This window comes from Oreochromis niloticus, linkage group LG4 (genome assembly GCF_001858045.2).
Source record: "Oreochromis niloticus isolate F11D_XX linkage group LG4, O_niloticus_UMD_NMBU, whole genome shotgun sequence".
Classification (NCBI taxonomy): Eukaryota; Metazoa; Chordata; class Actinopteri; order Cichliformes; family Cichlidae; genus Oreochromis; species Oreochromis niloticus.
In genome coordinates this window covers 27,663,502-27,691,319 of record NC_031969.2, presented here as the reverse complement: position 1 = coordinate 27,691,319, position 27,818 = coordinate 27,663,502, and the positions used below count along the sequence as shown (strand labels likewise).

The 27,818-nt window shown below is 39.4% G+C and overlaps 1 protein-coding gene and 1 long non-coding RNA gene across 6 annotated transcripts; one reads left to right on the top strand and one right to left on the bottom strand.

Moving 5' to 3' along the window:
* Nucleotide 1: 1 nt before the first annotated feature.
* On the bottom strand, nt 2–27,294 carry plcd3a (phospholipase C, delta 3a). 5 transcript variants are annotated; one of them, XM_003442130.5, is made up of 15 exons: nt 26,957–27,287; nt 12,983–13,147; nt 9,188–9,416; nt 8,223–8,352; nt 7,463–7,688; nt 4,736–4,937; nt 4,509–4,653; nt 4,122–4,274; nt 3,885–4,037; nt 3,640–3,790; nt 3,372–3,488; nt 3,031–3,209; nt 1,884–2,019; nt 1,431–1,580; nt 2–1,339 (listed from the first exon to the last, which is right to left on the bottom strand). In XM_003442130.5, the coding sequence occupies exons 1-15, from the start codon at nt 27,051–27,053 to the stop codon at nt 1,197–1,199; spliced, it is 2,376 nt and encodes a 791-aa protein (XP_003442178.1). In that variant the 5' UTR covers nt 27,054–27,287; the 3' UTR covers nt 2–1,196. The 5 variants fall into 5 exon arrangements, with proteins under 5 accessions (XP_003442178.1, XP_005468964.1, XP_005468965.1 ...); XM_005468907.4 differs by lacking the exon at nt 26,957–27,287 and adding an exon at nt 25,660–25,746; XM_005468908.4 differs by lacking the exons at nt 2–1,339; nt 1,431–1,580 and adding an exon at nt 2,407–2,469 and having other exon boundaries at nt 1,889–2,019; nt 26,957–27,294.
* Nucleotides 23,710–25,513, top strand: LOC112846621 (uncharacterized). Its single transcript, XR_003219684.1, has 2 exons — nt 23,710–25,226; nt 25,387–25,513. It is a non-coding gene; the product is annotated as an uncharacterized LOC112846621 (long non-coding RNA).
* Nucleotides 27,295–27,818: the final 524 nt, after the last annotated feature.

Sequence of the window (27,818 nt, the reverse complement as noted above, 5' to 3'; positions counted from 1 at the left end):
CTTCTGGTTATGCATTTATTAAAGTGTCAGGTATCCACAGACAACACTGTGGACTTTTGAAACTAAAAAAGACACTTGTATCTTTTGACAGCATGTGAAAAAAAAATGTTAGAAGTGCTTTATAAAAACATTTTTCTTGCAAACATAACCACTCAAACGCATCCCACAGCTTCTATATTAAACATTAAGAGAGCAAAGTTTTACTTCACTCACTATTAAACACATATTACATTCTCCTCAAAACCAGCGTGACCATTAAAAATGTAATTACAGTAATTACTTTTCATCGCTGGACCATTTTATTATCAGTGAACCTCCTTATAAGAGTATTAAAAGATTCACTGTAGCCTGGAGTAATTAGTGGTTGTATTAGATTGATGCAATTAGTTTTTAACCAGCATTTTTTCTAGATCTGAATACAAGGACAAAAATTGACAAAATGAAAGAAGCTTATATGGAAATACTGTATCGTTAAAATTCAAATATGATTTTAAAAAAGCACATTTGAACGTATCTGAAATGATGCTAAGATAAAATACAAGACATTTAAGAAAAAAGCTTATCTTTGCAAGTTAAGCTTGTCATGTTCTACTGGAAGATGTGAGAACATGTTAACATTTGTCTTCCAGAGAGAATTTAAAAGTGCCCAGATATCTGGAGTATCGAGTACTTGTACATAGCCAACATGGGCCACGGGGCCCTGGCGCACTCACTAACACAAAATTAAATCTGTATTACATCACAGTTAATGCTGCCAATAATAACATCTAAAACACTGACATTTATGGATATTGTCAAACACAGTTACTTACGCTTGGTTTCCATCTCATTGCAATTCTTTTATAGCATCAGTTTAAGAAGTGCTATTTTACTTCAGCGATCATTATTCTTCAAGTTTAAAAAAAAACACGTTAAAAAATAAAATGGTGACATAAAATAAATGATTTTCATTCTCTCTAACAGTCCCTTTTCTGTGTTTTTTAATGAATTACAGTCACCAGAGGGCATGTCTCCATTTCTGACAGACACCTTTCTTTAAGCACTGGGAAGTGGTTTTGTGTAAATTGGACCACTTGGGGTCTGAACTGTAAGACAACAGCAACAGCAGCATTCTGTCTCTGTCTGTTTACACTCGGAGCTCCTCCTTCCAAGGTCCTTCATTGTCCAGATGTCTGATTGTCTTGTTCAGATGTGTGTCACGCTTTGCCTTTGGCAGCGGCAATACGCTCAGCCATAGTTTTGACAGGAACACCTCTGCGAGTCACTTTGACATGGATAAAGAGTGTAGCAGGAGAAAGGCTGGAACCATCTGCCTTCAGTAAGTGAATATGTCGATAACCTGGGTGGGGAGTATGACACATATTAAAAAGAACAGCCGAGAGTGAAGAACTGATACATGACTGACTTGTAGACTAAATCTTAATAAGCACCTATGCGAAAGCTTGTAAAAGGTAAAGTGAACTGCCCCACGAAGTCATTTTTGGTAGCATGATCGTGGTCCTCCACTACAAACCGCACCAGGGCCAGCTCAGGGACCTGCAGCTGGAAGCTCAGAGTACAGTCCCAGCGAGGGTTGAAACCTGCAGAGGGCGCACAAGAGCTGTAAATACACCATCTGGTGCATTAAACCTTTCAAACAAACTAATCATGGCATTGGATTGAAAAGACTCCTACACAAATATATATTCCAAGATTTGAATAAGGTACAAAGAAGCTTTCGGACATCATCTCTTGTCTCCTGTCGCTGCATTATAAAAGTAACACTAATTTACAGAAATTTAAATATTCATAGATAACGAAGATATTATCAATCTGCAAAGAAAAAAAATCAAATAAATTTCTTAAAAAATTTTTGTTGTTGTGGATAAAAAAATAAAACTTACCATTGTTGTCAATGCGGTGGGTTTTTTGTTTTGCTTTATCAATAGCCACCCCATGAATTTCCACCCACACTAGTGGATCCACAATGGAGCTCGCCTTCTCTGTGTTGATTTTTGGCAGCTGTTGTGCAGATATTATCTGAAAAAGCAAAACATAATTCATCATTGTGTGCATGAAATTATCATTAGAAATGTATAAAAAAAAGTCTATTGGAGGCAACTTTTTTGCAAAATCCGAAATTGCAAATTGCGCTAACAGGGCTCGACTGGATAGCACACAATAGCTCTATGTTTAGACTCTAGTTTAGACATAAGGGAACTCTTCCAGAGGAACAACAGAGGATGGCCTCTCTATGATAAAAATGTAAGTATGGACAGTAATAACAAGAACTAAATGACACTACGAAAAATAAACTTGCCACAAAAAGGAAGGAAACTTCCTTTTTCTTCTAACAATGCTTCTTAGCAATAAATTGTATACCGTTGGAAAGCTTCTTTATTTGTCTATAAAAAAAACAACACATACCAGGGGCCTCACAACAGCCTAGTACCTCCTCCTCATGTTGGTGACCAGCTTGGTCGCACACTGCTGTGGGATGGGATGACATTTTTCAACCAGCATTTACTGCTGTTAAACTACCAGTATGTCTTGTTTCTTCAGAATTCAATTATCCAATCCAATAAATGACACCAAACAAGAGTTAATAGCAGAATAAGCTGTTTGGCATTGGCAGAGAAGATTTGGCAGGTTTTTCATGAGTGCAACCCACATTCTCAACACTACTGCTCAACCCACAAATGCATTTTCCTTACAAATTGGTATTCTTCCAGTGGTATATACGATTTATTACAAAGAAGAATTGTTACCACAAAGAAATAATTAACCAAACACTAACTTCCTTACTTTTTATGTTAAGCTTAGAACAGCGGTAGAGAAATTGTACTATAACGTCTATGTCCTCCTTAACAGGTAGTCACATCTGAACGAAACTTTGGAAAAACTTCATCACATATATAGCGGTTATTAAAATCTATATGCTTTAAAAAACGATGGTGAATTCACATTCTTTGGATTTTTGTGTATCTAGATAAATATAATGTTAATTTCATCATCCCCCTGTAAATGTGATCCTTAGTAACAGTTACTCACTCGTATAGTCAGCTGAGTGGGGGTATGACCGGGGCCTCCTCCCGTGTTTTCTGGGTTAAAGTTGGATGTGGGACTGCACAGGAAGCTGGGTTTGAGGACGTATCCACAGCGACCATTTACAAGGAAGCGACCCTGGTTCAGGTCCATTTGCTCCCCGGCCGTCTGGAAGTTTAGAGCCACTTAATGGCACAAAGAGGAAAGTGGAGGGACACGGAATCAGAGATGTCAGTGGGATACATGACATTAAATTTACAGAAATAAAACACGTCTCTGGGTTTTTAAAAAACATTTTTTTTGCTTCCATCTGAACAGCAGCGTAGCTTTCAGTGTGGAGTACCAACCCAGCTGGCATCCACAGTTCCACATTTCCTGAGGATCATAGTTGGATGATTGAAGGCGCTGGCCACAAGGGTAGATCCGGCTCAGCTGCCTGCTGTTGTGTCTTACAAAAAGCTTCCCTGTAAATGAAAAGACAGAAATCCAAAAGCCATGATACGTTGAAGGCTAATTATATTTTCTGTAGAACCAGCTGCACAAAAGACATGATGCTGGCAAACTTTTTGAGTTTCTCTATCTAATGTCAAGATGCAATTATTTCCACTATTGTACCAGACTCTTTGATGTGCTTGAGGGCATCGTTTTCAGAGAAAGAAGACATTTCATTTGGCGGTTTTTCAGACACATTTCCAAACCCGCGGAAGGGGACACTCTTGCAGTAAACCACCAGGTCCGATAGCTCGGGGCACAGTTTCGAACGGACCTGGAAAAGGCAACGCAAAGAAAATTGGTCAATTAACTAAAGTGTTTGTGTTAACAGCTTCCACGACTCAGTAACAAGCCTTTCTTGAACTGACCTTTGCAGGATCCTTCATGGGTGTGCTCTTAATGCTGCCGGCTAGTTCATCTTCAGAGCTCGAAGAGAAGCTGGTGCAGCTGCTGTTCTTCCCCAGCTCACCCAGGTGAGGAGTGTGTTTCTTTCCTTTTACCAAAATACGCCCCTTAAGCTCCTGCAAGGAAGCCCATTGGAATAAATTACTTTATTAGAAAAGCAAATGGGTCCAGCTGTGCTTGTATGTGTGTGGTTGTTGTACTTCGGGAGAAGGCAGGTCTCTCAGTGGCTGGTCACTGAGAGGCTTGGTGAGCAGTTTTTTGCCCAGGATATTACGGAGGTGTTTGGCCATGACATCCTGCTGCTCCACAGAACAGTGATTCTCCAAGGACAGGATTAGAGGGTATGGGGACGTCTGCAGGGAGAAACACAGGAAAACTCTTATGCTAAGCCATTAAAATGCAATTAGATCACTTTATAGCAATGCAATACCCAAGAGTATAATACTATACAAAATACCACAGGATTGCCTCAGAGTCAGGTGTATAACCAAAAGAAGTGCAGTGGGTTGTTTACTGTCAGAGTGGCACAACTGCGAGCACAACGCATAACTGCATATTTCATGAGTGAAAGCTACAAAATCTCTTACCTTGAAGGCATACTGGCCGATGGTTTCAATGACTTCCTTAAAGGGTACTTTGGAGGTGAGTGTGTGCCCGTGGTAGATGACAGGTTCACCTTTATCTCCATCCCAGCAGTCTAGCTCCACACAGCGGCAGCCCTGAATTAGAGCCCTGACAGTGACAGATTCATTCATTTGAAACCACAGGCACATATGACTGAGTGCCAATGTTGCATTCTTCTCTGTCTTAATACCTCATGTACGGCTCAGTGCTGCTCGCACCGGTGACTTGGTCCTTGGTAAGGTAAGTGTTGTGTGATGAGGAGATAAAGTAATGGGCCAGCGGGTGGGTCATGTCCTGGTAGACTCTGGCATGGTTAGGGTTGAAGACATCATTCTCCAGAGAGAGCATGTACATGGTGAAACCATTCTGTGTCATGAACAGGTTCTTCTGAGCTGCAATCAATGGTATTATATTTCCATCAATTTGTAATCTTTAAGTGTTTTTAACAGGATAATGAAGGGGTTTAAACAAGTTAAAAGAAAGCAGGGATACATGGAAGACATAAAATTGCATAACCTATCAGCCTATGCATATCATTTAGGAAGCAGAGGACAGAGGGAGGAAGAAAGCTCAGAATTGTAGAAAGGGAATCAGACCTAGATCTGCCAGAAGTATTATTTCTTCTTTTATGCTGTTGATTTACATAATTAATAATATATATTATGCTATAAGTGCAATAAACTTTACTTTTCCTGTATTTAACAATCGGTTGAATTCAATTCAGTTTAAATGACACCAAAATTAGGTTGAAGTTGGTCTTTAGCATGCAACATTAAAACAGGACAACACTGGCCACAACCACCAAACAGGTGGGCCTCTGAAAATAGATAACCAAGCTTTAGAAAAAAACCCAATGTTGGTGTGCACAAACCAGAGACAGATAAACAAATCACAAACAGGCACAACTCAGATAACGTAGGCTGCAAACGTACTGTTTCACTGAGACCTCTTATGAACATGAGAGGTTTATAAAAAAATTTTAGAGTATAGAGTTATATTCTACTAAATATATATATCCAATCTAAGAAACTCAGATAATTTCTCGTCTTAATTTGAAACTGGAATAGGCTCCACCCCCCTTAAATGGTTAAAGAGTTATAGAAATGGATGGATTGACTGGAACAGCCTTACTTAGTTTGGTATGACAAACAGTTTATGCTATTTAATTATATTAAAAAAAAAAACACTTAGTAACTGTCCTCCTTGAAGGGCATGAGTCTGAGACCTCTACATCAAGCATCATTTATGCAGTCTATATGAGTCCTACTGTGAAGAGGACATCTTTTTATTAATGCCACATTTGGAGGAATAGGGCAAACAGAACACCTGGACTTTCTTCTTGAAATGATGGGAACTATAGCTTCCATATTTTATGACCACAGGGCATTTTAAGTGATTTTTTAAACAGATATTATGACACTATTGCTAAAAAAAATTAAATGGTTTCCTCAGTTTAAGAGTATCAACTCGGATATGTTTAGTAATTTTACTCTTTTCAAAACAAACCCTTTATTCGGTGTCCTTTACAGTGGAGAGCAAACCTTACCTCCTCATGTTTTCATGTCCATCATTTAGGAAGCAGAGGACAGAAGGAGGAAGAAAGCTCAAAATTGTAGAAAGGGAATCAGACTTAGAGTTCCTTAAAGTTTGATTTCTTCTTTTATCCTGTTGATTTGCATAAGTAATAATATATAATATGCTAGAAGTGCATTTGACTTTACTTTTCCTGTATTTAACAATCAGTTCAGTTGCACTAAAATTAGGCTGAAGTTGGTTTTTAGCATGAGACATGTAAACAGGACAACACTGGCCACAACCACCAAACAGGTGGGCCTCTGAAAATAAATAACCAAGCTTTAGAAAAAAACCCAATGTTGGTGTGCACAAACCAGAGACAGATACACAAACACGCACAACTCAGATAACCTAAGCTCCAAATGTACTGTTTCACTGAGACCTCTTATGAACTTACAAGGTTTACAAGGCTTTTTTAGAGTGTAGAGTTATATGCACACTAAATCTATATTTATATATATATATATATCATTCCTGGTCACTATTAGTGCTTTGGGTGACGAGACCTAAAAACCCCAATGAGGTGAGTATTTGGTGTACAGAATAAAGTTTAACAAAAAGCATGATGTTGATAGGTTACATGTTAAAATTATATTTTAATGCCAGATTTGTTCCTTTTTTTTTTTTTCAGAAATCCACCAAAAATGGAACCAATATCATTCATTCTGTAATCAAACATGACCCCATGTCTATTACGAGGGACAGAAGATTAAAATAAATAAATAGCTTTTTTTTTCCTGTAATATGTTTCTCTCAAACACAATACTTATATCCCTTTATGCCCCTTTATGTCACAAATCTCAGATCATTTCAGACTGTTTTCTTGAACATGACAATGAGTTCACTGTACTCAAAGTCACCAAAAGAGCACCTTTAGGATGTGGTGGAAGGAGAGATTTCTATTTTGGATGTGCAGCTGACAGATCTGCAGGAACTGTGTGATGTCATCATGACCAAAAATGAGGATTGTTTCCTGAACATTCTTGAATCGATGCTACATAGAAGGAGGCCGAAGCAGGTACTAAGAAGGCATACCTAGTAAAAAGATTAGTGAGTGCACATACAGTATAATCAGCACTGTCATTATGGCTGAATTATAATAACTCAGTGATAAGAAAAGCGAAACAAAGTACAACTTTTCTTTCTTAAAACAAAGAGCTCTCACTGGTGGATTGCTTTTTTTGCACAGCAGCAGGATTGTGCCTCAGATTTTATGGTGATAGGCTAAATCGCTATTTCTTTAGTATGGAGACAGCATCAAAAGTCACATTCAGAATGTATTTATATATAAATATTTTGGGTTCCTCCTTTGAATCCTTTAATAAGTGCTTTTACAACTTACCCCAGTCATTGAGCTCATAGGTGAGTATAAGACTCCGCGCATGATTCAGCGACGCGTCCTCCCCTTGGTCTCCCAGGAAATCACGCAGCTCAGCAGTGGAGAGCACACTACCATTACTTGAATAGTGTCTAAACACGGCATCTAGCTCAGGCCGTCGCAGCAGCTCCCTGCAGAACCCTTCAATTTCTGTATGATCCAGGCGGCCATCGCCAGATCGGTCACACCGCTGAGGTGCACAGAAGAGGTGTGTGTTAAAAAGAGCCAAGAAAGTGAACACACAGAGAAGAAAATAGACAAATATCAAAGGCTGTGTGCTTTTATTTTGGGAGTGCATCAAACTCCCTGTGGGAAAAGCACCTCTATAATAATTCAACGCAGCTGTGTGCACTTACATTGAAAACATGCTTCTCTGCACTGTAAGCTGCACAGAGAAGAAGAATAACACTAACAATTCTGCTATAATAGTGAAGTGAGGGACATAGCAGGTAGTAATCCCTGCACAAAAAAGAAATAAATGGCTCGTGATTTGTTGTGGGGAAGATAAGAGGGAGGGGGTAAAGATGTGGAGTGAGGCCGGTGGTTGGCTTCCTGCTGGGGTTGGTAATTGAACACAGACTCTGGACTCCAGGGTGTCTGAGTAAAATGATACCTCCTTAACCAGATAGCAACAACTCTACAGCTCTGTACTTCACTCACTTTTTTACACTCAGTGTTGCAGTATAATGAGCATACAGGTACTAAAACATCACATGACTCTGACCTTGAATAAGCAGCGGGCATATTGCTCGCTCACGTCAATGTTGATCATCAGCAGCAGCCGTTTGACCTCATCGTAGCTCATCTTGCCGTCGTTGTTCTGATCTGCTCGCTTGAGGTACCCTCGGATCCAAGTGTCGGGAGTTAAGAAATAAAGCAAGACTAAAGCATAGAGTCAAACTGTTAAGACGGTGCTGTCATATGGGATATTACTGGGTTTTATTTGTTATAAATCCACTTAATACCTGCTCTTTTCCCAAGGGAGGTTATTTTTGCTAAACCTCCTTTTTCTTATATTTGATCTCTTTTATTTTATCCTGCTTTTATTGAAAGAGTCTGTATTTTTCCTTTTCATACTCACCCTTTCTAGCAAGAATTAAAGGACAAAATGCATATTCGGTACATGAATTTGATTTGAAACTGAGTCAAGTAAAGCATTATCTTCCAAAACAGATACTGAAATTGTCTCTTAGTGTTTTTCCAGACAGATAATGCTATGGCCCTTTGACATGATAACTATCAGCAAATGACTCATCTTTATGCATATAGTGCTTTTCACATTGTGTGGGACCATTAAAGCAAATGCCTTTTACAATTCATTGTCAATTTTTAACCTGTTGACAGTTTATGGTGTCCTTGCACAGCCACATAAAGTAAAAAGCATTTGCTTCACTTGACGTCAGTTTTATTTCACAATGAAAACAAAATGAGAAACAAACAGAGCAGCGGGGAAGATCTTATACTCTACCTGAACACTACACTGCTATTTTCCTCTGGCTATGAGAGATTATAATTAAGAGTGATAGCTGGACTATATTTAGAGAGGGCTTTTTTGTCGAGCAATTACCGCTCACCTTAGCTATGCTGTGTACGTAGGACGGTACATGTGACAGCAGAGTCAGTCACCATAGCAATGCTGCCTCAGCTACGCTATATTTATTCTAGCATATTGGAAATTGGGCAGGATATTGGTCCAGTTTTTCCTTCTGACTCATGCTGGCCACTCGCTCCTTTAATGTGCGGAGACCTCGCACCCAGTGCTGAGCTTCCTCTGCAGTGGGGCACTTCAGGTCCAGGCTCTTCCTGGCTCCTTTGAAGACCACTGTGAAGCACTGGTTCTCTGGTAGGGTTCCAGACAGCCGCCTCAGTGCCTCCGACTGGTAGCCTTCACACACACACTCCACCTCCGTCACTGCAACTGGGACAGGAGTGATAATATCGATGAGCAGGAGAGCATGGTTGCACAAGAAGCAGCTAAAGGTCAAGTGTGAGGCGTTTTTAGAGAATGCAAGTGTCACAGTAATGAGACTGCGAAACATATTGGGATCCACACATGTTCGTCAGCAGACTAATTTTAAAACAAAAAAATGACATGAGAGTAATGACTTAGACCTTCAGTGTGAGGTTCCTGTACTGAGAGCTTAAGGATCAGGCCTTCTAATGGAAGAATTCACAGGCTTCATTTAAAGCATGAGACATAAATAAAAAAAAAATCCAACTGTGCTGCTAGAGGCCATTTGGTATCAGATAAAACATATATCATTTCCCATAAATACATTTTCCGTAGCGTAGCGAATAGCACATTTGCCCTACATGTTCACAACCAGGAGGAAACACAAAACCTAACCACCAGGGGTCAAAAGTAGCGTCCTAGTGCCAGCTCCAACCTGGGATAAATGGGAGGGTTGTGGGAAATAAAGGAGAAGCTGGATATACGGTACATTGCATTATCATAAAATTAAGACAGCCCAAAAACATATCTGCACCCAAAAGACCACACCTAAAAAGAATATAAATAACCAGCAACAAGGTCTAGTTTATTTTAGCATCACAATAGCAAACATGTTCTGCATACTGCTCAACATCAGTCTGTAAAGTTGTGAATCCGGTCTGTCCACATTTCAGACCAATGAGTCATTAAAAGCTTTTGGCATGCCGAAGAAGAAGAAGTAGTAGAAGAAGAAGAAGCTACTGTTGGCTACTCCCATATTCACAAGGGGTCGGCTTCAAAAGTTTCAACATTTTATATGCTCTTTGTACTTTAATAAGGGAATATAGGATTTACGTTATTTGTTTTTATTTACATTTTTTCAGCTCAAAAAGGGAAAAGGAGCTTTTTTTCTCCAAAAAAATGCATATGCATTTTTACATTTTTAATCTCAACAATTCAACATCCTTAAAGATCACAAGCGCACTGCACTGCAAGACTTCATTTTTGGTCCGGGAAAAACCCTCAGATTTACAACTATAAACAAGGGGAGGAAACAGACTGACACTAACACACAGTGTCTCCTAGTTTATTCTAACACTAGAACTTTATTCAGCACAGGAGCTCTTCTGCTTCTGCACTGAGATGCCTGCAGTGTGTGATCACTCAGTTGGGCAATAACTATTCTCTGACAATAGCCTCATTCTCTTGCTAGAGGTCATAAAAGCCTTTGCAATCCACCTCTTCGAAATTACTCCACATTCTTCCTTTGTGGTCATCTCGGAGCCATGGTAAAAGTAACATATACATGTGGGTGTGTGTCCATGTGTAGTGTGAAGTTTTAGGTGGTGTATATTACGCCAGGATCACACGCAACCCTGAACTTCAGACATTAGATCAAATCAGACCTGGGAGCCTAGAGAAAAGGGAAGAGAGCCAGACCTTTATCCCGTACAGAGATTTGGTCCTCAGCAGCCTGCCAGTGTCTTAAGTGGTCACTCTGTTCTCACGCTGCTTGATGTCATCATTCTATGGAGTGTTACACGCTGCAGCTCGGCCGCTCTGTGTCTATTTGCGGCATGGCTGGCACAATCAAGGCGGCCTTCACACCCATTGACCCACAAACCTGCCCACCCACACACGCTGTGAGACAAGCGGGGAGGGTTAGGATTAAACTGCATTCTAACATCAGGGTGGAGAGCACAAACAACACAGAGGTGGGAGAGCCAAAGGTCAGGCAACAAGGGAGAAAACAAAGCTGATCTCATATTACGTGCTCAAAGCTTTCCACCTTGAAGTAAATTTTCATTTCAACAGAAAGAGTTAGCTACAAAGACCTAAATGGAATGAGAGACTGAACAGATGCTGCCGAGAAGTCTCTTTTGCTCTTTTACTTTCATTAACTCTTCCAGGAATTGTGCTTCAGTAATTTAGGCCATCAGTCCAACCCTCTGATGCCGTGACAGAAGAGTTGAGCTCTGAACAAGATTTGTGTCCTACATACTGTGCTGACATCCATGAATTGATTCCCTGAATAACTAGATAAAAGACATAACTATCTTCCCCCCTGTGTGCTTTGGCACAACATCCTAATATAGCTACTACATGACTAGTCATTTAAAACAGTGGGCTGAAAAGGAAAGCATTATAATAGCATTACATAATATAATGGATGAGCTGTGAAATTAAGTATAAAGTCTACTAACTTCTTCCCCCATTATTTTATTACTGAAAATTGTGCTTTGCAAAAGATGCTTTAGGTACTCGAGGAGGTCCGATCGCTAAAATCATTGGAAATAAATATTAACAGCAAAAAAGAAAAAAAAAAATCTCTTCTGCTTTTGCAGTTTAATTTTACCCTTAAGCAACTTGCAAACCTCCAACTATAACTTATCTTGTTTTTCACCTTGTGTACATAACCTTAAGGAGTTTGTGCAAAGAGTGATAACAGGCCCAAACTTGCATAAGTGGGAGTTGAGTCTATAGGATTCTATATAATATCAGTTTTGTTTACCCGTTATAACAGAAAACACTCAATTCAATTTAACTTGGACATTGATCATTAGCTTGACGTTTGTTTTTCAAGGTGAAACATTCAAACATGGGGGAAGAGGGAGAATCTCAACCTACCACTCTCAACCAGGGTAACCTACAGGCATGTTTCCTCTGTGTTGACTTTCTAGAGAGCAGCTACACTCTCCTTCCACATGTCAAACAATCACTGGAGTGATATTTAAAGGGCCTATCACAAGTTAGTCACACCCTGAATGCTTTTTCTTCAGTTTTACTCTTAATGAGACCGTGTGCATTGTAAATGTTGTGTTAAATAACACTTAAATTAGGCCACTGATACCATAAAGTTCTATTGAGGACTTTCAAATAATCTTAATGCTTTCTTAAACTAAAGGAACAAATGCACATTTAAGAAATTTCTGCACTGGCTTTACTTTTCAGACTCATAAGCTAAATCCAGTTTTATACGCTGGTAAATTATAAACTGGTCCCATCAAAGAGCTCATGCCCATTTCTGTCAGAGGTCTAAGTGTCAGTAAGACTATTAAATGTATATTAGGAAGCTTGAATTGGTAAGTCATAACCACTACAGATCACATGATTACCCTCCTTAGTTACCAGAGAAACTAGAACTGTCTTTAAAGGGGCAAAGTAGGGGAGAGGGCAGAAGACCGAGCCAAGATAAAGCAGCTCAACAACCCCAAACAATGTGCAGGCTGAATGAGCGCACTGAATCACATCTCAGTTTCTATTGGACTGATGGTGGGACGCTTACATTGCTTGCTTTAAATATAATTCAGTTTGCGCTGTTATCACGTATACTCTTCCATTACTTAAGTTTCCTTTCTATTTATCGTATTAGTCCACTCATGCTCACAATCAAAGCTCCTTTTCCTCCTCAACTAGCTCACTTCTCCTCGTGCTTATAAGATCTCACTTCGTTACATCATGATGTCTGCTCAAGCCAGCTCCCCACCCCGCCACACACTGAGCTCTCCTTACAGAGTACTCTGACCATAAAGCTGGATTTCAGACAAACTTACATGTCTGCTGGGCTTTGCCTTTGCGGGAGCTCTTGGACTCGCACCACACGGTGAGTCCGTCCTCCAGCAGCCGCATGCTTCGGTTCCTTTGCCAACTTGTAGACCGAACTTTCAGCATGCTGGAACCCGCCATCATCACGCGTATGTCCTCATTTTCATGAAGCCCTGGAGAATACACACATACACAAAACAGAGCTGTTAATGCACGCATGACTCAGGTTGACATTGTGCAAATGTATCGTCAGCAACTTAAGTTCAGCTTGTCTTGACATACATGTCTATTGTTTGATCAGTTTAATCAGGTTCATAAGTGCACATCTGTTTTCCCAAGTTCCTTAACTCTAATGCCAAACGTATTACATTTGATACACAAGTTTATGTCAGTGTTTGAGAGCTCTAAATCATCATCAACAAAACCTAAATTAATTGCACATTACATTTTTGGGCAATAAATTGCACAAAAAAGCCAGATGCAGTAAAACTGATACTGAAATTAAAAGTCATATACGCAAACTGATATTTAATTTCTTTCTTTTTTGTCAGAAGGTTCAATAAACACTCCAGTATGAAAAAAAAAAATTCTGACAGTTATTTAGTGATTCAAGCTTCACAGGGCATACTTTTATGAAATTGTAGACAAATGACAGTGCAATGCTTTAACTGAAATGCTTAGCACAAAATGACAGTGCTTACAGATTCATCCATCCATCCATTCTCTTCCAGTTATCCTTTTCAAGGTCGCAGCAGGGCTGGAGCCTATCCCAGCTGTCTTAGGGCAAGAGGCAGGGTACACCCTGGACAGGTCGCCAGTCTGTCGCAGGGCTAACACATAAAGACAGACAACCATTCGCACTCACATTCACACCTATGGGCAATTTTAGAGTAACCAATTAACCTAATCCCACTAACTGCATGTCTTTGGACTCTGGGAGGAAGCCGGAGTACCCAGAGAGAATCCAAGCAAACAATATAAATTTTTACTATGTTTATGCAACAAGACTAACAGAAGAAGATTGATGTGCTGCTGTTTAAAGTTTATGCACACAAACTTAATTTTCTACAAGCTACTTATGTTTGGTCAGTAGCTTGACAAGTGTTAAATGCTTGCTAAACGCGTCAGCTAGTGTAACAATCATGATTAAATATTGTTATCATCATTTCCAATAAGTACACAATTTGCAGTTTGAATTAAGACAAAACTACCCTATGGAGAGTCACAAATTATGCATGTGAGTCTGTAGTGGATTTATGAAGTGAACTATGGGTTCTGAGTACGTACTGTTAGCATGCTACATGCATTAACTTCAGTGAAAAGCTCAAGACATCATTGCCCGTGTTTGATGTGAATCTCATCGGTTTTGTTCTAAAGCCTGACCTAGATGAAGCAAAAGGGATCACCAAAGTATCTCTAAAGTACATTTAATGACATTCAGCCGGAAGCATTACAAATGTGAAAATAAACCACAAAGGGTCTACAAAATTGTGTCATTCCATGTAGGAGTGTAGAGACATATCCTGGGGTCAACAACCATTACTATCAAAAGAACAATTATTGAGTAACTTTTGCCCAACAAGTTCTGTGTGGAGCTGCAAAACATATTTGAACCTCATTTTAGAACTGACTGTATATGAACCATAGATTCATCAGCATTACTAATAGGTGTAAATAATTAAATCACATGTGGCTACTCTGCTATGTGTTATTTCTAATTACTTTTAACTTATAACCTTTTAAACAGTACATTCACACAATAACTGAAACAAGGCCACTGAATGAACAATGGGCTGTGAGCTCAGCTGCTTGATCATTAATATGCAAATTGTCAGTTTAATGCATTGTGTAGAGTACTGTTTAAAAGTTTGAGGAAACCTTCAGTCAGCTGAGACTGAAGAAGTCACTTGGATGAGTGATGAAACGTTTCTCCCACTGAAAATGCAACAACCAGATGAACAGAATCAACCTTTTGGGATTTATTTACCTGAATAACTGAACATGCATCAAGACACTGTGATTATGGAAATTTATTAAAAGTTGCTAATTTTGATATTGCATAAAAGAGTTTAAAAAAAAAATACTAAGCATAAAAAAATGAGGCAGTCCTCTTCTTTTTACTTCAGCTACATACAGCAATCAACCTTCGGACCTGTAAACACAGTGATATACTGCCTGTTCTTTTTAAATCGCCAGTTTTATTATTTGCTAATTTCTTCCTGCAAAGCAAATCAGTAAGCCAGCAGCGCTGGCAGTAAAAGCAAACAAATCTGTCCGCACACCATTTCCTCAAGATCTTTTTTTTTTTTGAATTCATAGCTAGGGAGACTAATCGTTCATGTGTTTACATCCATGCACTCCACTGAACCTCCCATTAGAGTAAATGAAAATTAAGAGGATAATACAGGATATGCTTTTTTAAAAAAGCCACACAAAGTCACTGGAGACTTTTAAAAAAAAGTGACACATTCAGCTCTGAAGAAGCAGTTTTGACACCCCTGATCACAGTGAATGGGGTTTATCTTCTAGAAGTCAAAACTGTACACAGTTTTAACTCAACCTAATCCACTGTTTACATTTGCAGAGCTGTAGTATGTGCCATTTCTGCAGCTTTAGCATGCCTAGCTATCTTACCCCTCAGTCACTTAGGCCTAGAGAGCGTTTGGCGACCTTTTGGAAACCTCTGGTTGTTAAGGAAAAAAAATGTATTCCCTGATTCACTGAAATCAGGTTTTTGATAGAGGGTGCTCTATCAAAAACCTTGTTGTGATTGCTTTGGTTGCTAGCAGATAATTGTGGTTACCTGTGGTTTGCATGAAAGATGCTGACTTGTCTGCAAACACTCACTATTTACTCTCTAAATGGTAGTGAAATGTGAAAAAGTGTGGTGGAAACCAGAAATGTAGAACGTTCCCCTCCAGAGTAAAAGTTCCACATCAGCGCTGAAGAAAACACATCGCAACAGGTGTAGCTTTTACTTTGAAGGTGAATGGTGTCTGTTTCCAATTTGCAACACATTTACAGTTTCACAACCACTTGGCAAGCAGTTTGCAAGTGTTTACAGACAAGCTGCCATCTTACACCCAAACTGCCATAATCGCAGATTTTTGGTATAGCATTGTGAACAATTTGACACTAGCAACTCCCACCAGCTGCTTGCCAACTGGTTGCAGAACACATGCATTTTTCCCTACTAGCTGGTGGTTATTAGGTGGTCACAGACTGAGGCCTTTGTGATTTCGACCTTAGATGTCAGCACAACTAAAATATCACTCCATCTTCAAATAATCTCAGAAATATTGTACAATAAAATGTGTTTTTTTATGTGCCTCAGTACTTGATGTCATCACCCCCCCCCCCTTTTTTAAATGTGACTTTATAGTTGCTTTCGTGTTTATCTGCTTTATTCAGTCCTTTTCTGTTTATCCTTTGAGATTTTTGAGAGCTTGAGAGTGTTTGCTGATTTTAAAAATGCCTGTCTTTCATTCAGCCATCTTATTTACTTGAAAACTGACCTTGAACAAATACTTGGACAAAAATGCTCAATGCATCTTTGCTTATATCCAAAACCTTGGGCTGTGTTATATATACAAACCTTGGAAGAAATGACCAGTGCTTTCGGCGTGTGAGTCAAGCTTTCATGGATCATCTAAAAAACTGTTACTTTATCATTTAGCAGTGTTTGTCTGTTTTCTTTAAGGTGAATAAACCCCTGTAAGTTTAAAAGAAAGCTGATCAATGAGATGTAATTCAGTCATGATAGTTTGTAGATTTACTTCTCTCCGGGGGCAGGAGCAGGCCAAAAGGCAGCAGGAATGAAAGCTGCTATAACAGCTGGAGTATGGAAAGCTTGTGAAAATGTTTGTCCAGCTGTATTGCTCGTATTAGTGTTCCCTCGCTATTAAGCTCAATGGAGATGCAAGATTCACAATTTCAGTGGTGCCTTAGATAGTAAGCATATATCACTATTTGGCTGTGGAACTGAAAGGATCAGGCCATATAATCAATGAAGAAAAAACGCATTGCAAATTTTAAAGGCCCTTTATTGTAACATGACAGATTTTAAGACTTATCTAAAACTAAATTATCAATTAATGGCAGAAGTAACTGGGAATGAAAATAAATCCACAGCTCAGGGTGAGAGGAGTGTCTGTTTACAAAGCAGAAAACACAGCAGTTTTTCCACTCTCATTCAAAAGGTTCAAATATGAGAGACCCACAGAGGGCTCAGAGTGTGAAAACTGCCCACTTCATCATTTCTTTCTTTCTTATTGTATTTTTTTTAATGCACATTTGTCACACTTACATTTAAGATCAAAGAAATGTTAAGGTTAGACAAACACAACCCCTGTAAATACAAAATGCAGTTTTTAAATGATGATTTGATTTATTAAGCTATCCAAACCTACCTGACCCTATGTGATGAAGTAGTCAGCCCCTCTCATTAAATCATGAATGAACTGTGACTAACTACATGTTTTGAAAAGGTGAATTCAATTATTTCAAGAGCCACACGTAGACTGTTAGAATCTATGTGTTTTGAGTTTTATGAGTTTTTGATTTGCTTCTGGATTTATATGTGATTATTACTTATAATGTTAACTTTTTATTTGCCTAGTCCTTTGGCATTTAGTATTTTTCACCCAGTGCTTATAATTCTAGTTTTTAGTCCCTTTTTTGGTTGAGTCAGTTACCTTTTTTGTCCACTCTGTATTGAGTCAGTCTTGTGTCCATGGTTGTTTCTCTGTCTGTTTGTGTCCAGTCGCCATCTCTGTATTTGTTTACTTTTGTCTGTGTCTTGTCTACGTTTCTGTTTCCTGTTTACTTCATCAGCTTATGGTCTCCTGTCTTTCCTTGATTGACCTGTTTTTTTATTTCTCATGGTCCCTGTCTGTTTCTCCAGTCGTGTCCCCTTGTCTGTCTGGTTTCTCTGTGTCCAGTCTTTGTAGTGTCTTGTCCCCTCAGTCTTGTCTCTATTTGTTTACTTTCTTCCCTGGATCAAGTTTGTGTGTCTGAGATTTGTTTCCTGCCTCTCGTCCTATGTGTGTTGTGTTAAGTTTGCTCGTTAGCCTGATTTAGTTCACCTATGTTCCCTGGTGTGTTCAGTTTAAGCTCCTTGTATCCTTGTTTCCTGCATATTCAGCAATAAAGCTGCTGTCAAGTTCAGTTCTCCATCTGAGTCCTGCATATTGGGTCCACACCTCTGGATGCCACACAGCAACACATGACTCAGGCCTAATTACAGCCAGACCCATTGAATCAAAAAATCATTTAGATAGAACCTGTTTGACAAAGTAAAGTAGACTAAAAAAAAAGGAAAATCTCAAAAAGCAACCTATTGCACCATGATCTATACAAGACTGGGCAAAAATAGTATCCATGGGACAGTTCCAAGGCGAAAACCACTGGTGACCAAAAGGAAACCACACAGGCTTGTCTCACATTTCACAGAAAACATCTTGATGGTCCCCAAGACTGGAAAAAATATTCTGTGTACAGACAAGACAACATTTGGGGAAGGTATGAGTCCTGTTGGATCTGCCATAAAACTAACAGCATTTCATAAAAAAAACATCATGGGGGTGGTAGTGTGATGGTCTGAGCCTGCTTTGCTAAAACCGATAGAGCCATGGACTCTGCTCTCTACCAGAAAATCCTGAAAGATGAAATCCAGACATCAGTTCATGGCCTGAATCTGGTGGCCAAAGTTCCTCCACAGTGATGTGAAAGACTCAGTCAGTTATTGTAAATGCTTGATTGCAGTTGTTCCTGTCAAAGTAGCACAACCAGTTATTAGATTCCGGGAGCAGTTGCTTTTTCACTTAGGGCCAAGTAGGTTTGGATAGATTTATTTTAATTAATAAATTATTAAATCATAATTTAAAAACAACATTTTGTATTTACTCAGGTTATCTTTGTTTAATTTTACATTTTGCTTGATGATCAGGACGAGGTCAAGTACTTTTCCACAGTGTATTTCAACAGGTTCTTTTTATTTATAGTAGTAAGAAGTGTTTCCTTTAAATTATGCATGTTTGTGACATTGATCCTTTCTCATTTAGTTAATCATTTCAGAAAATGTGAGGTTATAAGGTTAAGTTGGTACAGTTCTCATTGAGAGGGTTTGAAAATGTTTTGACTTTCAGTTTAACAGCTCTTAATAACGTAAATGTATGTGAATATGTAAATGCTTCAAACAACTGGTTTAACTGGTTTAAAAAGTTATGTTAAGAACTTGGTTGCTGCAAATAGCCTACTGAATAATCAGTAACGCAACCAACAAAATAAAGCACAAGTGTTAAACAGCATTCAGCCATGGCATGTTTAGTCTTTTGCAAGAACAAACGGGCTCCCTTATGGAACCTTCCCTTTTAGTATTGTTGAAGGAAACAGCCAAAACCAGCTCTCACTCACTGCTCAAATTATTCTTCAGGCTTTAGTCTTTTCTGTTCATGTCTAAAGGAAGGGCTTCATTTGTTTCTTTAGCTCTTAAATCACAGTCCTCATCGTGTCAGTGCCAAGTTCTGGATTAAGTAATGGACCCCCAAAGTTATAGCAAACAGAAACTGCCCTCCACTCCCTCCCTTCCCATGAGTGAAAGCGCACTGGGTGAAACCATGGATTTCTCCCCATCAGAGTTGAAAACAAAGAACTCCCCCTGCCAGGCCGTCCATAACAAGCCTGTTTTTCCAAGCTGTTACCACATGCAAGGCATTCCCACAAGCACAGCACAAGGACCTGATTAACTGCAGGTCAGTGACCACACTAAGCTATCCAAACAGCCTTAACTAGCTCTCTCTCAACCTGCTGCTTCACTTTTTATCATTCCCTCTCCAGCTACAGCCACATTCTCATTATACTACCTGTATAATTTTATTATCTGCCCACAATGCAAAGAGTGAGTAGCTGCAAGTCCCCAAGTGTGGCCATATCCACAGATTTAATAAATTTGGTACAGTTTGGTGTGCTTCTGAAAAGCCTCTTCATAAGTGTATAAAAGGCATGATTCTTCGGGCCACAGAGTCGAATTGTATTTTCTTGTCATCTTCCCCAGCAGAAAATCGGCTTGACATCCACTTGGTCAGCTGGTCAAATACCTGCATGCCACCTGGTTAGCAACCGCGCTGATGTATTTTAATGCAATCGCTTCAACACTGCACAGAATCTTAAAAAAGAACATCAAAAGAAAGAAAATAAAATTGGAACAAGTTTGAATCTGCAGCATAAACAGCATACTGCAGATTACCTACAGCCCCGGTGAACACTTAGTGAGAAATGTTTTTCCCAAAATGCTAATCTCAGGATGCTATCAGGTTCATGATGTAAGAGGTAACATGCTGATGTTGAGCAGATATACTCTTTGAAATGTCTAACGCTTCGGTTTAGCATGTTGGTGTACTATTTTAAAAGAGGCTGAAAAGCCTGTAGCATAGAAGTGTTTTTGCCCAAGTGCTAATGTTATTGTACTAAACATGGTAGCAAATGTCAGTGTTTGCTGATATTTACTATGTTTACTGTCTTAGTTTGCCATCTTTTGCTAATGAGCTGTTAACAATAAACAGATATTTAGTCATTAATTAAAGCTGTGATTCTAATGATGACGCTGTAAGAAAAAGTATGCTAATTTGCTTGATAAGCCTAATGTAATAGCACAAAAAAGCCCGCTGAGGCAACATTGACAATTTAAAAAGGTTTTTAAAAAATGTACACCTGTTCAACCTTATCTTTAAATCAAGATAGAGTCCAGATATCCATGAAAAAGAGGTGCTTACTGAGAGTGGGCTTTGTCAGCAGTTACACGTAAACAAGTCAGCTAGCTGACATCTACAGAAGCTAAAGCTTAGCTTATTCTGGCTGAAATAGTTCCAAAAAACCAAACTTTAAAGCACTGCTAGAGTTTGGGCATAAAGATGAAAACTAAACACCGGTTATATTTTGGTAGTTAGTAAAGTTTAGCTAATTAACAAATACAAATGAGCCAACTTCTTAGGTACACCTTGTTAATACCAGGCCGGGCCTGTGACGGCCTATATGCTAGTTATAGCATCAATTCAACAAGTTTCTGGAAACATTACTCAGAGATTTTGGTCTATTTTGACGTGATAATATGATGCAGTTGGTCTTGCTCTCTGGAAATTTTTTACTCCTCTCTAGAAACACTAGGAATTATTGTACAGAAATCCACAGTAGATCGTCAGTTTCTAAAATACTCAGATCATCCTGTCTGGAACCAACAACTGTGCCACATTCAAAATCTCTTCAATCACCTTTCTTTCCCATTCTGATGCTCAGTTTGACCTTCAGGGGGTTATCTTAACCATGTCTACATGGCTATAATGCAATTGCTGCCGCATAATTGGCTGAACAAATATTTGTACCACTTCAAATCAGGCATTCTTAGGATAATACTGGCACAGTGGCACTCTCTTAGAAATAAATGGTTTTCAATAAAAGTACTCAAGGATCATTCAGTGAGGAGCAACATCTGCAAGTTCTGCAGTTGGCAAAGGCAACTGTGATAATGTGGCAGGAAGAAGACATAAAACTGCCAAAACTGCAGCCAAGAGAATGTCTGGGATGACGCGATCCAAAATACAAGGTTAGTAAAGAAGATGTTGTGTAGTTTTGAAAAAGTATCATCCCAATGTTACGGCTAGACAGGTATTTCTAATTTGCAGAAATAATGGTGTCTGGGACAGTTAACCCAGACGCTGTACTGTACGCTGAGTTTTTAAAAACCTACCTAAGAGGGATGCTATTAATGAGCATTGCTTTAAAAAGTGTTGCCTCATCTAAATGAGTTCCTCAGTCAAAGCAGTAAAAGCTAGGACCGAAAAACACAATTAATCTCCTATGGAGGTAACAGAGGTGCACATCACATATTTAATGTCAAGTAACCAAACGTTCATGCAGGAAAGAGAAAGGGACACCAAAGCCAATAAGATTCATTCTCTGGGGAATATGAAAGTAACAGAAATTTCATGACAATACAATGAATAGTTAGAAGAGATCTTTTTGTCTCAACCCAACAGACTGACATTATCTATCTCTGCATTACTATCTCTACAACTGTGCCACTTGCAAATGGATAAAACAAAAACCAGTGTGAACTGTTGAAAATAACTGAAAACAATTAACATTTTAATTAATTCAGCAATGGAGATTCCTCTGAGGGTGCTTTGACACTGTGAGCAGCAGTGGAGCTTTAACGCTGAAAGGAGGATTAAAATCCAAATAACTATATCAGCTGGTCAGTGCACTGTGCTTGCATGAGTCCTCTTCACTCAGGCCCACATACCAGGTCCTCCCGGGACACGGTTCACGTTTCTGTCAGCATAGCAGCAGTCACAAGAGTCAGCTAGCAAGGATTCTCGCATAAAGATAGACAAGTAAGGGTGCTGCAGATTTAATACCGGCCAATTAAAGTTTCTCAGCTCTGTCGCACAGCTGTCCCCTCTAGGAGGCAAACAGTGGCATCCAGTCTGCATCTCCAAAATCAAAAGTGTTGAGACAAAATGATGAGATTCCAGCTCAAAAGAAGAAAAATGATCAGTTGGAAACCGTATTTTTCTTCTTTCTTTTTTTTTTTAAAGTTCTTTGGAATCGGGACTCTCTGTGGAATTTCCTGATGTGAACCCCTCCTGCCCCCCCCCAAAAAGGACTGAGTAGAAAAAAGTGAGTGTTATTTGGAAATGCAGAATCACTGCCAATGGTTTCTGGACAGCAGAGAGTTGAACATGAAAGCAGAGCAGCCTCTTTGTATTCAGTTGAAAACAAGCAGCTTTTAGTCAAACATTCTCTTTGTCTCTTATAATGAATGAAACATCATTTATTTGCTCATTAATAAGCAAGTTATGACCACACAGTAAGTAGGACTCACTGTCTGCGACTAAACAGACTCGCTCTGAACAATATCTGGATTTCAGTAAAATAATAAAAAATGTTGAGAAATAAATGAGCTTTTGTAAAAAACTGTCATTTTATTTGCCAATATGTGGTTAAATATGCCGTCAAAGCACAAATTAAGGTTGCAATGCATATTAACAAGGCTATGATCGTGATTTTTAAGCCACATTAAAGCCTAACCTCGACTGTTGATTTACTGTTTTCCAACCTGAGGTTGGCAGACATAACCATATGCAGGAGAAAACCAGACTGTGAGAGCGGCATGGTTTGGTAGAAGGGAAAGGGGATTCCTATTTTCTTTTGGACAGTGCACAACTTAAAAAAAAATAGAAATTTGAATGGAGTTGAATAGAGCTGACTTTAGCTTGAACACGTCAGTATATATTTTATCTTTTGTACAGCGACCTTGAGTGTTTTGAAAGGCGCTTTCAAATAAAATGTGTTATTATTATTATTATTATTTTGTCTAATAAACTGGCAATACTTTTCTTTGCTACAATGTGAGCCTGCACACACAAAAACAGCTGAGTTGTGATTATTTAGAAAAAAAAAAGGTTATTCACAATCGGAATAAGTGTCTGTTGTTACACAACTGATGCTATTTATTGTATGTTGGGGCTCAGTTAGATTAGATCCCATTGAGGTTAAATCCTACTAAACACTTGACCATTCAAACCTAATAACAGATGATAACCTTGTTGATTGTGACCTATTTGGCAGGGAATGTTGTTGACCACAATCGCAGACATAAAGCATATGTAAAGCTCTCAGATTTACAGCTGAGTTTACTCAGATACCAAACAGATACCACATATTCCCTGCAGCGGCCTCCTAAAACATCACCTCAGCTCACGATCGTGTTTACATTCAGCTTGTAGGTGCAACGCGTGAAATTGTCCCATCTCTTCGGTCTAAACCGACTGAAACTCATCATGGATGTTGTTTTGTAAATCCTTGGCTTATGCGGGCTGTTTGCTCAAACAAGAAACTAATTGCTGTGTACCACCGTTAAGAGCGCTGCCAACAGCCGCAGACTCTCTCCCTGAAATCAAATCCCCCAAAACCCCCGTGGGGACGTCTGTGGCAATGAATATATTTATCCATGTGTGCGCTAGTCTGATTCAAACACGGATTATCTCAAAACTAACAAATCTCTGCCTCTCAGGCCACATTCGTCACTTCGTCTGTGAGTGAGTGAGAAATGTTTGAACGAGGAAGGCGGATCAGTCCTGTGACACCACATGACACAAAACCTTTGAACTTAGGTCAATCCCATCAGCAGATTGCGAAACTATTCGGTGTTTTCGCTTTGATGTGAAAGCGGCTAAAACATGGTGGGTGGACAGTCACCTGACTAATTTATGACAACAAGTGGTGGTGCTGAGTCGACTTGGGTGACCTCACTTGCTTTATTATTAAGTATTAGTGGGACACTCAAATATAGCAATGCCAGTGTTGCGTTTTCAGGCGCAGATACAGTTTCAGACTTCAGTAATGCTTAAACAAGTCTGTGCATAGTGTCAGAGTTTAAACATGGTGTCACTGCAGAAGTATGGATCCATGTTTACACACTGTTGCAAAAACATTAAAATTCAGCAGTTCTGTTTTCACTAAACATGCGAGAAGAGCTGAATTTATGAGAGATTGTTTCTGCATATTGTTTTTTACTTATTAAGGTCTTTGGTTTCAAAGACAGTTTTGGCCTATAGGATTTTAGGAAAAATAAAGATGATATTTCCAGCCACTCCCTTGCCACAGTAGATAACACCATATAATCTGGTAGAGTTCTTAAACGGACGCCAACCCCAAAAGGGACTTGTATCTATGGCAAGAATCAAACCAGCAACCACTACACCACTGGAGATAAAACAAGTATGCCCCATTCTGGGTTGTTATAATTATCTTCCTGGAGTTTAACGTCATGATCCGGGGTCTGCTTAGATTGTGATTCCTTTCACATTTTCTGACGAAAGTTATCTTTTTATCAGTTATCCCCCAAGTTTCACATTTTCCTCTCCTGCTGCGTTCCCTGTGTCTCATCAAGTTACCCTCGCTGCACTAGAGAGCCTCTGTTTAGTTATTCCCCATTTTATTTAGTTTCTCGTGTGTTGTATTTAATTTTGCGTCTTTTGTCTCGTGTTCCTCAGTTAGGTTCAGCTGTGTTAACAGGTGCTTTCCATACCTCTGATTACCCCACATGCATATTTAATCCCCATGTTTCTCTTAGTTCATTGTTGTGCTGTACTGTTTGTCAGCTCGTTAGTGCCTCCCTCATATGTTCCTGTTTGGATTGCTTTGTGCTGTTCTTTGTCAGCTAACTGGACTTCCTGTTTCAGTTAAATGAAGGTTGGTTTCTGTTTATTCGAATCTGGTCAAATTACCCAGTCACTGGCACACAATGCTCTGCTCTAAGTGGTAGTGTTTCTAGGTTCATAAAGAGAAGTTTAGAATTTACTGGAGTGCCTTTGTTGTGATATTGAACTTACCTACCTGGTCTTTTTCCTAGAAATTAACTATGGAGTGTCTACCTGTTTCACCTATCCTGGATACCTGGATACGGCAACTAAACCCCCCCCCCCCATCCTGCTGCATTGATCAATTAAACACTTAAGACTTTCTTAATATCTTAACAAAATAGAGTTGGCTTTACTTCCTGAGTAATTGTGTTAAAATTATGATTTGAATGACCAAAAATGATTATGATACTGCAGACCAGAAATACTCAGACCAGCCCATTTGACACCACCAACCATGCCATGTTCAAAGTCACTTCAATTACCTTTCTTCCTCATTCCAGTGCTCCGTTTGACCGTCAGCAGGTTGTTCTAATCATGTCGACTTGCCTAAATACAGCGTGTTCCTCCCAGGTGATTGGCTGATTAGCTATTTGTCTTAATAAGCAGTTGGACAGATGTGCCAAATTAGGTAGTCAGTGAGTGCATTCGTCATGCTTATGCTGTTACAGTGTTGGATGCTCATGTGAATCACTGCCAAAGTTTCAGGCTTCATGCTGCTCTGAATGCTCAGTTTCAGACCGGTTTCTACTCTTCGCTATGTGTCACTGTACATCAATGAGAGCGGAAATCCCTGATATAGTACACCTTATTACTGCATCATATTGTGCCAGTGCAGCACCTCAAGATAAATATTTATAACTGAGTCATGCAAAGCTACTCTAGTAAAGTCCAGGAATAAAAGTATGGGGTTGGAAAAAAACATAATGCGTTCCTTTAAATGTATAAAACTTAAAAAAAGAAAGAAAGAAAGAAAATAAAAAGCAAAGATTTCATCCAACATTTCTGTCTGTGAGCTAATTTTGTATGTCTGCATATATACGTCATTAACACTGGTTCAGCCTTCCAGAAATCCAGCGTCTTCTCAGAGATTCTGACAGGTGCGCTATCGCTGCTCAGCAAGTGTCTATTTTGGGGCGAGTTTGGGAAGGGGCAGTGACATATCGGGACTGAACTGCGAGGGAGTAGGCTGGGATGGGAATGGCGAGGAGCCTGAATCAGAGCAGTAGTCCAGTGAGCAACTCTGCTCTTCATAAACACATGACCGTTTTAACTGCACCCACAAATACTTAGAATTTCGTTTGTTTGATGCCATTATCTGTAACCTCGGTCATTAGTCATTTTCTAAGAACATCATCATTAAAAAACAAAAAAACAAAAACCTGTTAGACGTGTTTTGTTACTGTATTTTTTTTAAGTCGGGGGAAGTAAATGAATGAAACAAATGAAGCAAATTAAACCAAACAATCTGTAACTAAGAAGTGAGCAATTATCAAGGATAGTAGGTGAAATGAATCATCTTTTCAGAATGATGCAAATAGTTCTCGAATAACCAGCCTTCTAAGAGAAACTGTGTTATGAATTATGAAGGCATAAAAAGCTACCGATTATGATTGTTGTCTTGGAAAAAGGCAGCGTAAACAACACAACAAACAAGGTGACTAAAAGTCACTGAAGCCTCAGTTAAGTTTGTACCAACAATGAGCGAAAAAAAAAACACTTCAGCCTGGAGCTGACGGTGAACTCCAAGGAGCAGAAGGTCAGATTTGGAGGTGTCCTTACCGAGGCTCCTGATGAGGTCCGTCGTCTTCTCATTCACTTTCCTCCTGTGCTCCCTGGGACTGGTGCTCGGGGTCTTGCCGGTGCCTACGCCTAACATGATCGCTACATAAACTCCAGCGAAACTAACTTAACCCTGCAACTTTACGGGTTTGAGGAAGCTGAGGGCGCAGGTGTCCTTAAACTGCCCCAGACAGACCCCCAGCCCGCAGAGAGAGAGAGAGAGAGAGAAAAAAAACCGACCGCAGGAGTCCCCTCCCCAGCTTCGCTCCTCATGTTTGTGCGCAGGACTCCAAACGAGACGCACGCTTCTGGAGCCAACACCTTACTCCTCCTCCTCTTCCTCTTTCTGCCCCAACGAAAACGCCAAGGAACCTTGATCGTGTATCAGGGATGGTCAAGTCCCCCTCCATACATACATTGTATAGACACACTTGTTAAAATGGTTTAAAGCGCACTGTGCGCGCACAGAATCTCCACAGTTGCGCATCAAAGCCTTTTTGGTTAAATCTGTTCTTCCAAAGAAACTTTTTTTTGCATAAATAAAAGAATGAAAGCCAAATATAGACTTGTTTAAAATTTTTATTTTGGAGTTTATTTTGCGCCGGTGCCATGCTGGATTCCAAAAAGAAAAGCTCTGTGCTGTTACACCTACCTTTTCAAATATATATTAAGAAAGCCTGCATACTTACGTGAATATAGTGGCGTGATTAACGTCCACAGGCAAAGAGCAGGTTGCCCTTTGTCTAGGCTCAGCAAACATTTAAACAGCTGAAATCTTTTCTTTCAGGGGAGGTAAAGCAAACATATGACCCTGATTATTCAGGAAAAGTTTCAAATATGTAAACACCTTCCTCTAAATGGA

What these genes read in the sequence shown, in the direction of transcription:
- plcd3a (XM_003442130.5), bottom strand. Translation starts at nt 27,053, where the DNA reads ATGTTAGGCGTAGGCACCGGCAAGACCCCGAGCACCAGTCCCAGGGAG. An exon ending in GGACCTCATCAGGAGCCTCG is followed by an intron (nt 13,148 to 26,956) that starts GTAAGGACACCT and finishes TGTATTCTCCAG; the next exon opens with GGCTTCATGAAAATGAGGAC. An exon ending in AGCACTGAGCCGTACATGAG is followed by an intron (nt 4,654 to 4,735) that starts GTATTAAGACAG and finishes TGTCACTGTCAG; the next exon opens with GGCTCTAATTCAGGGCTGCC.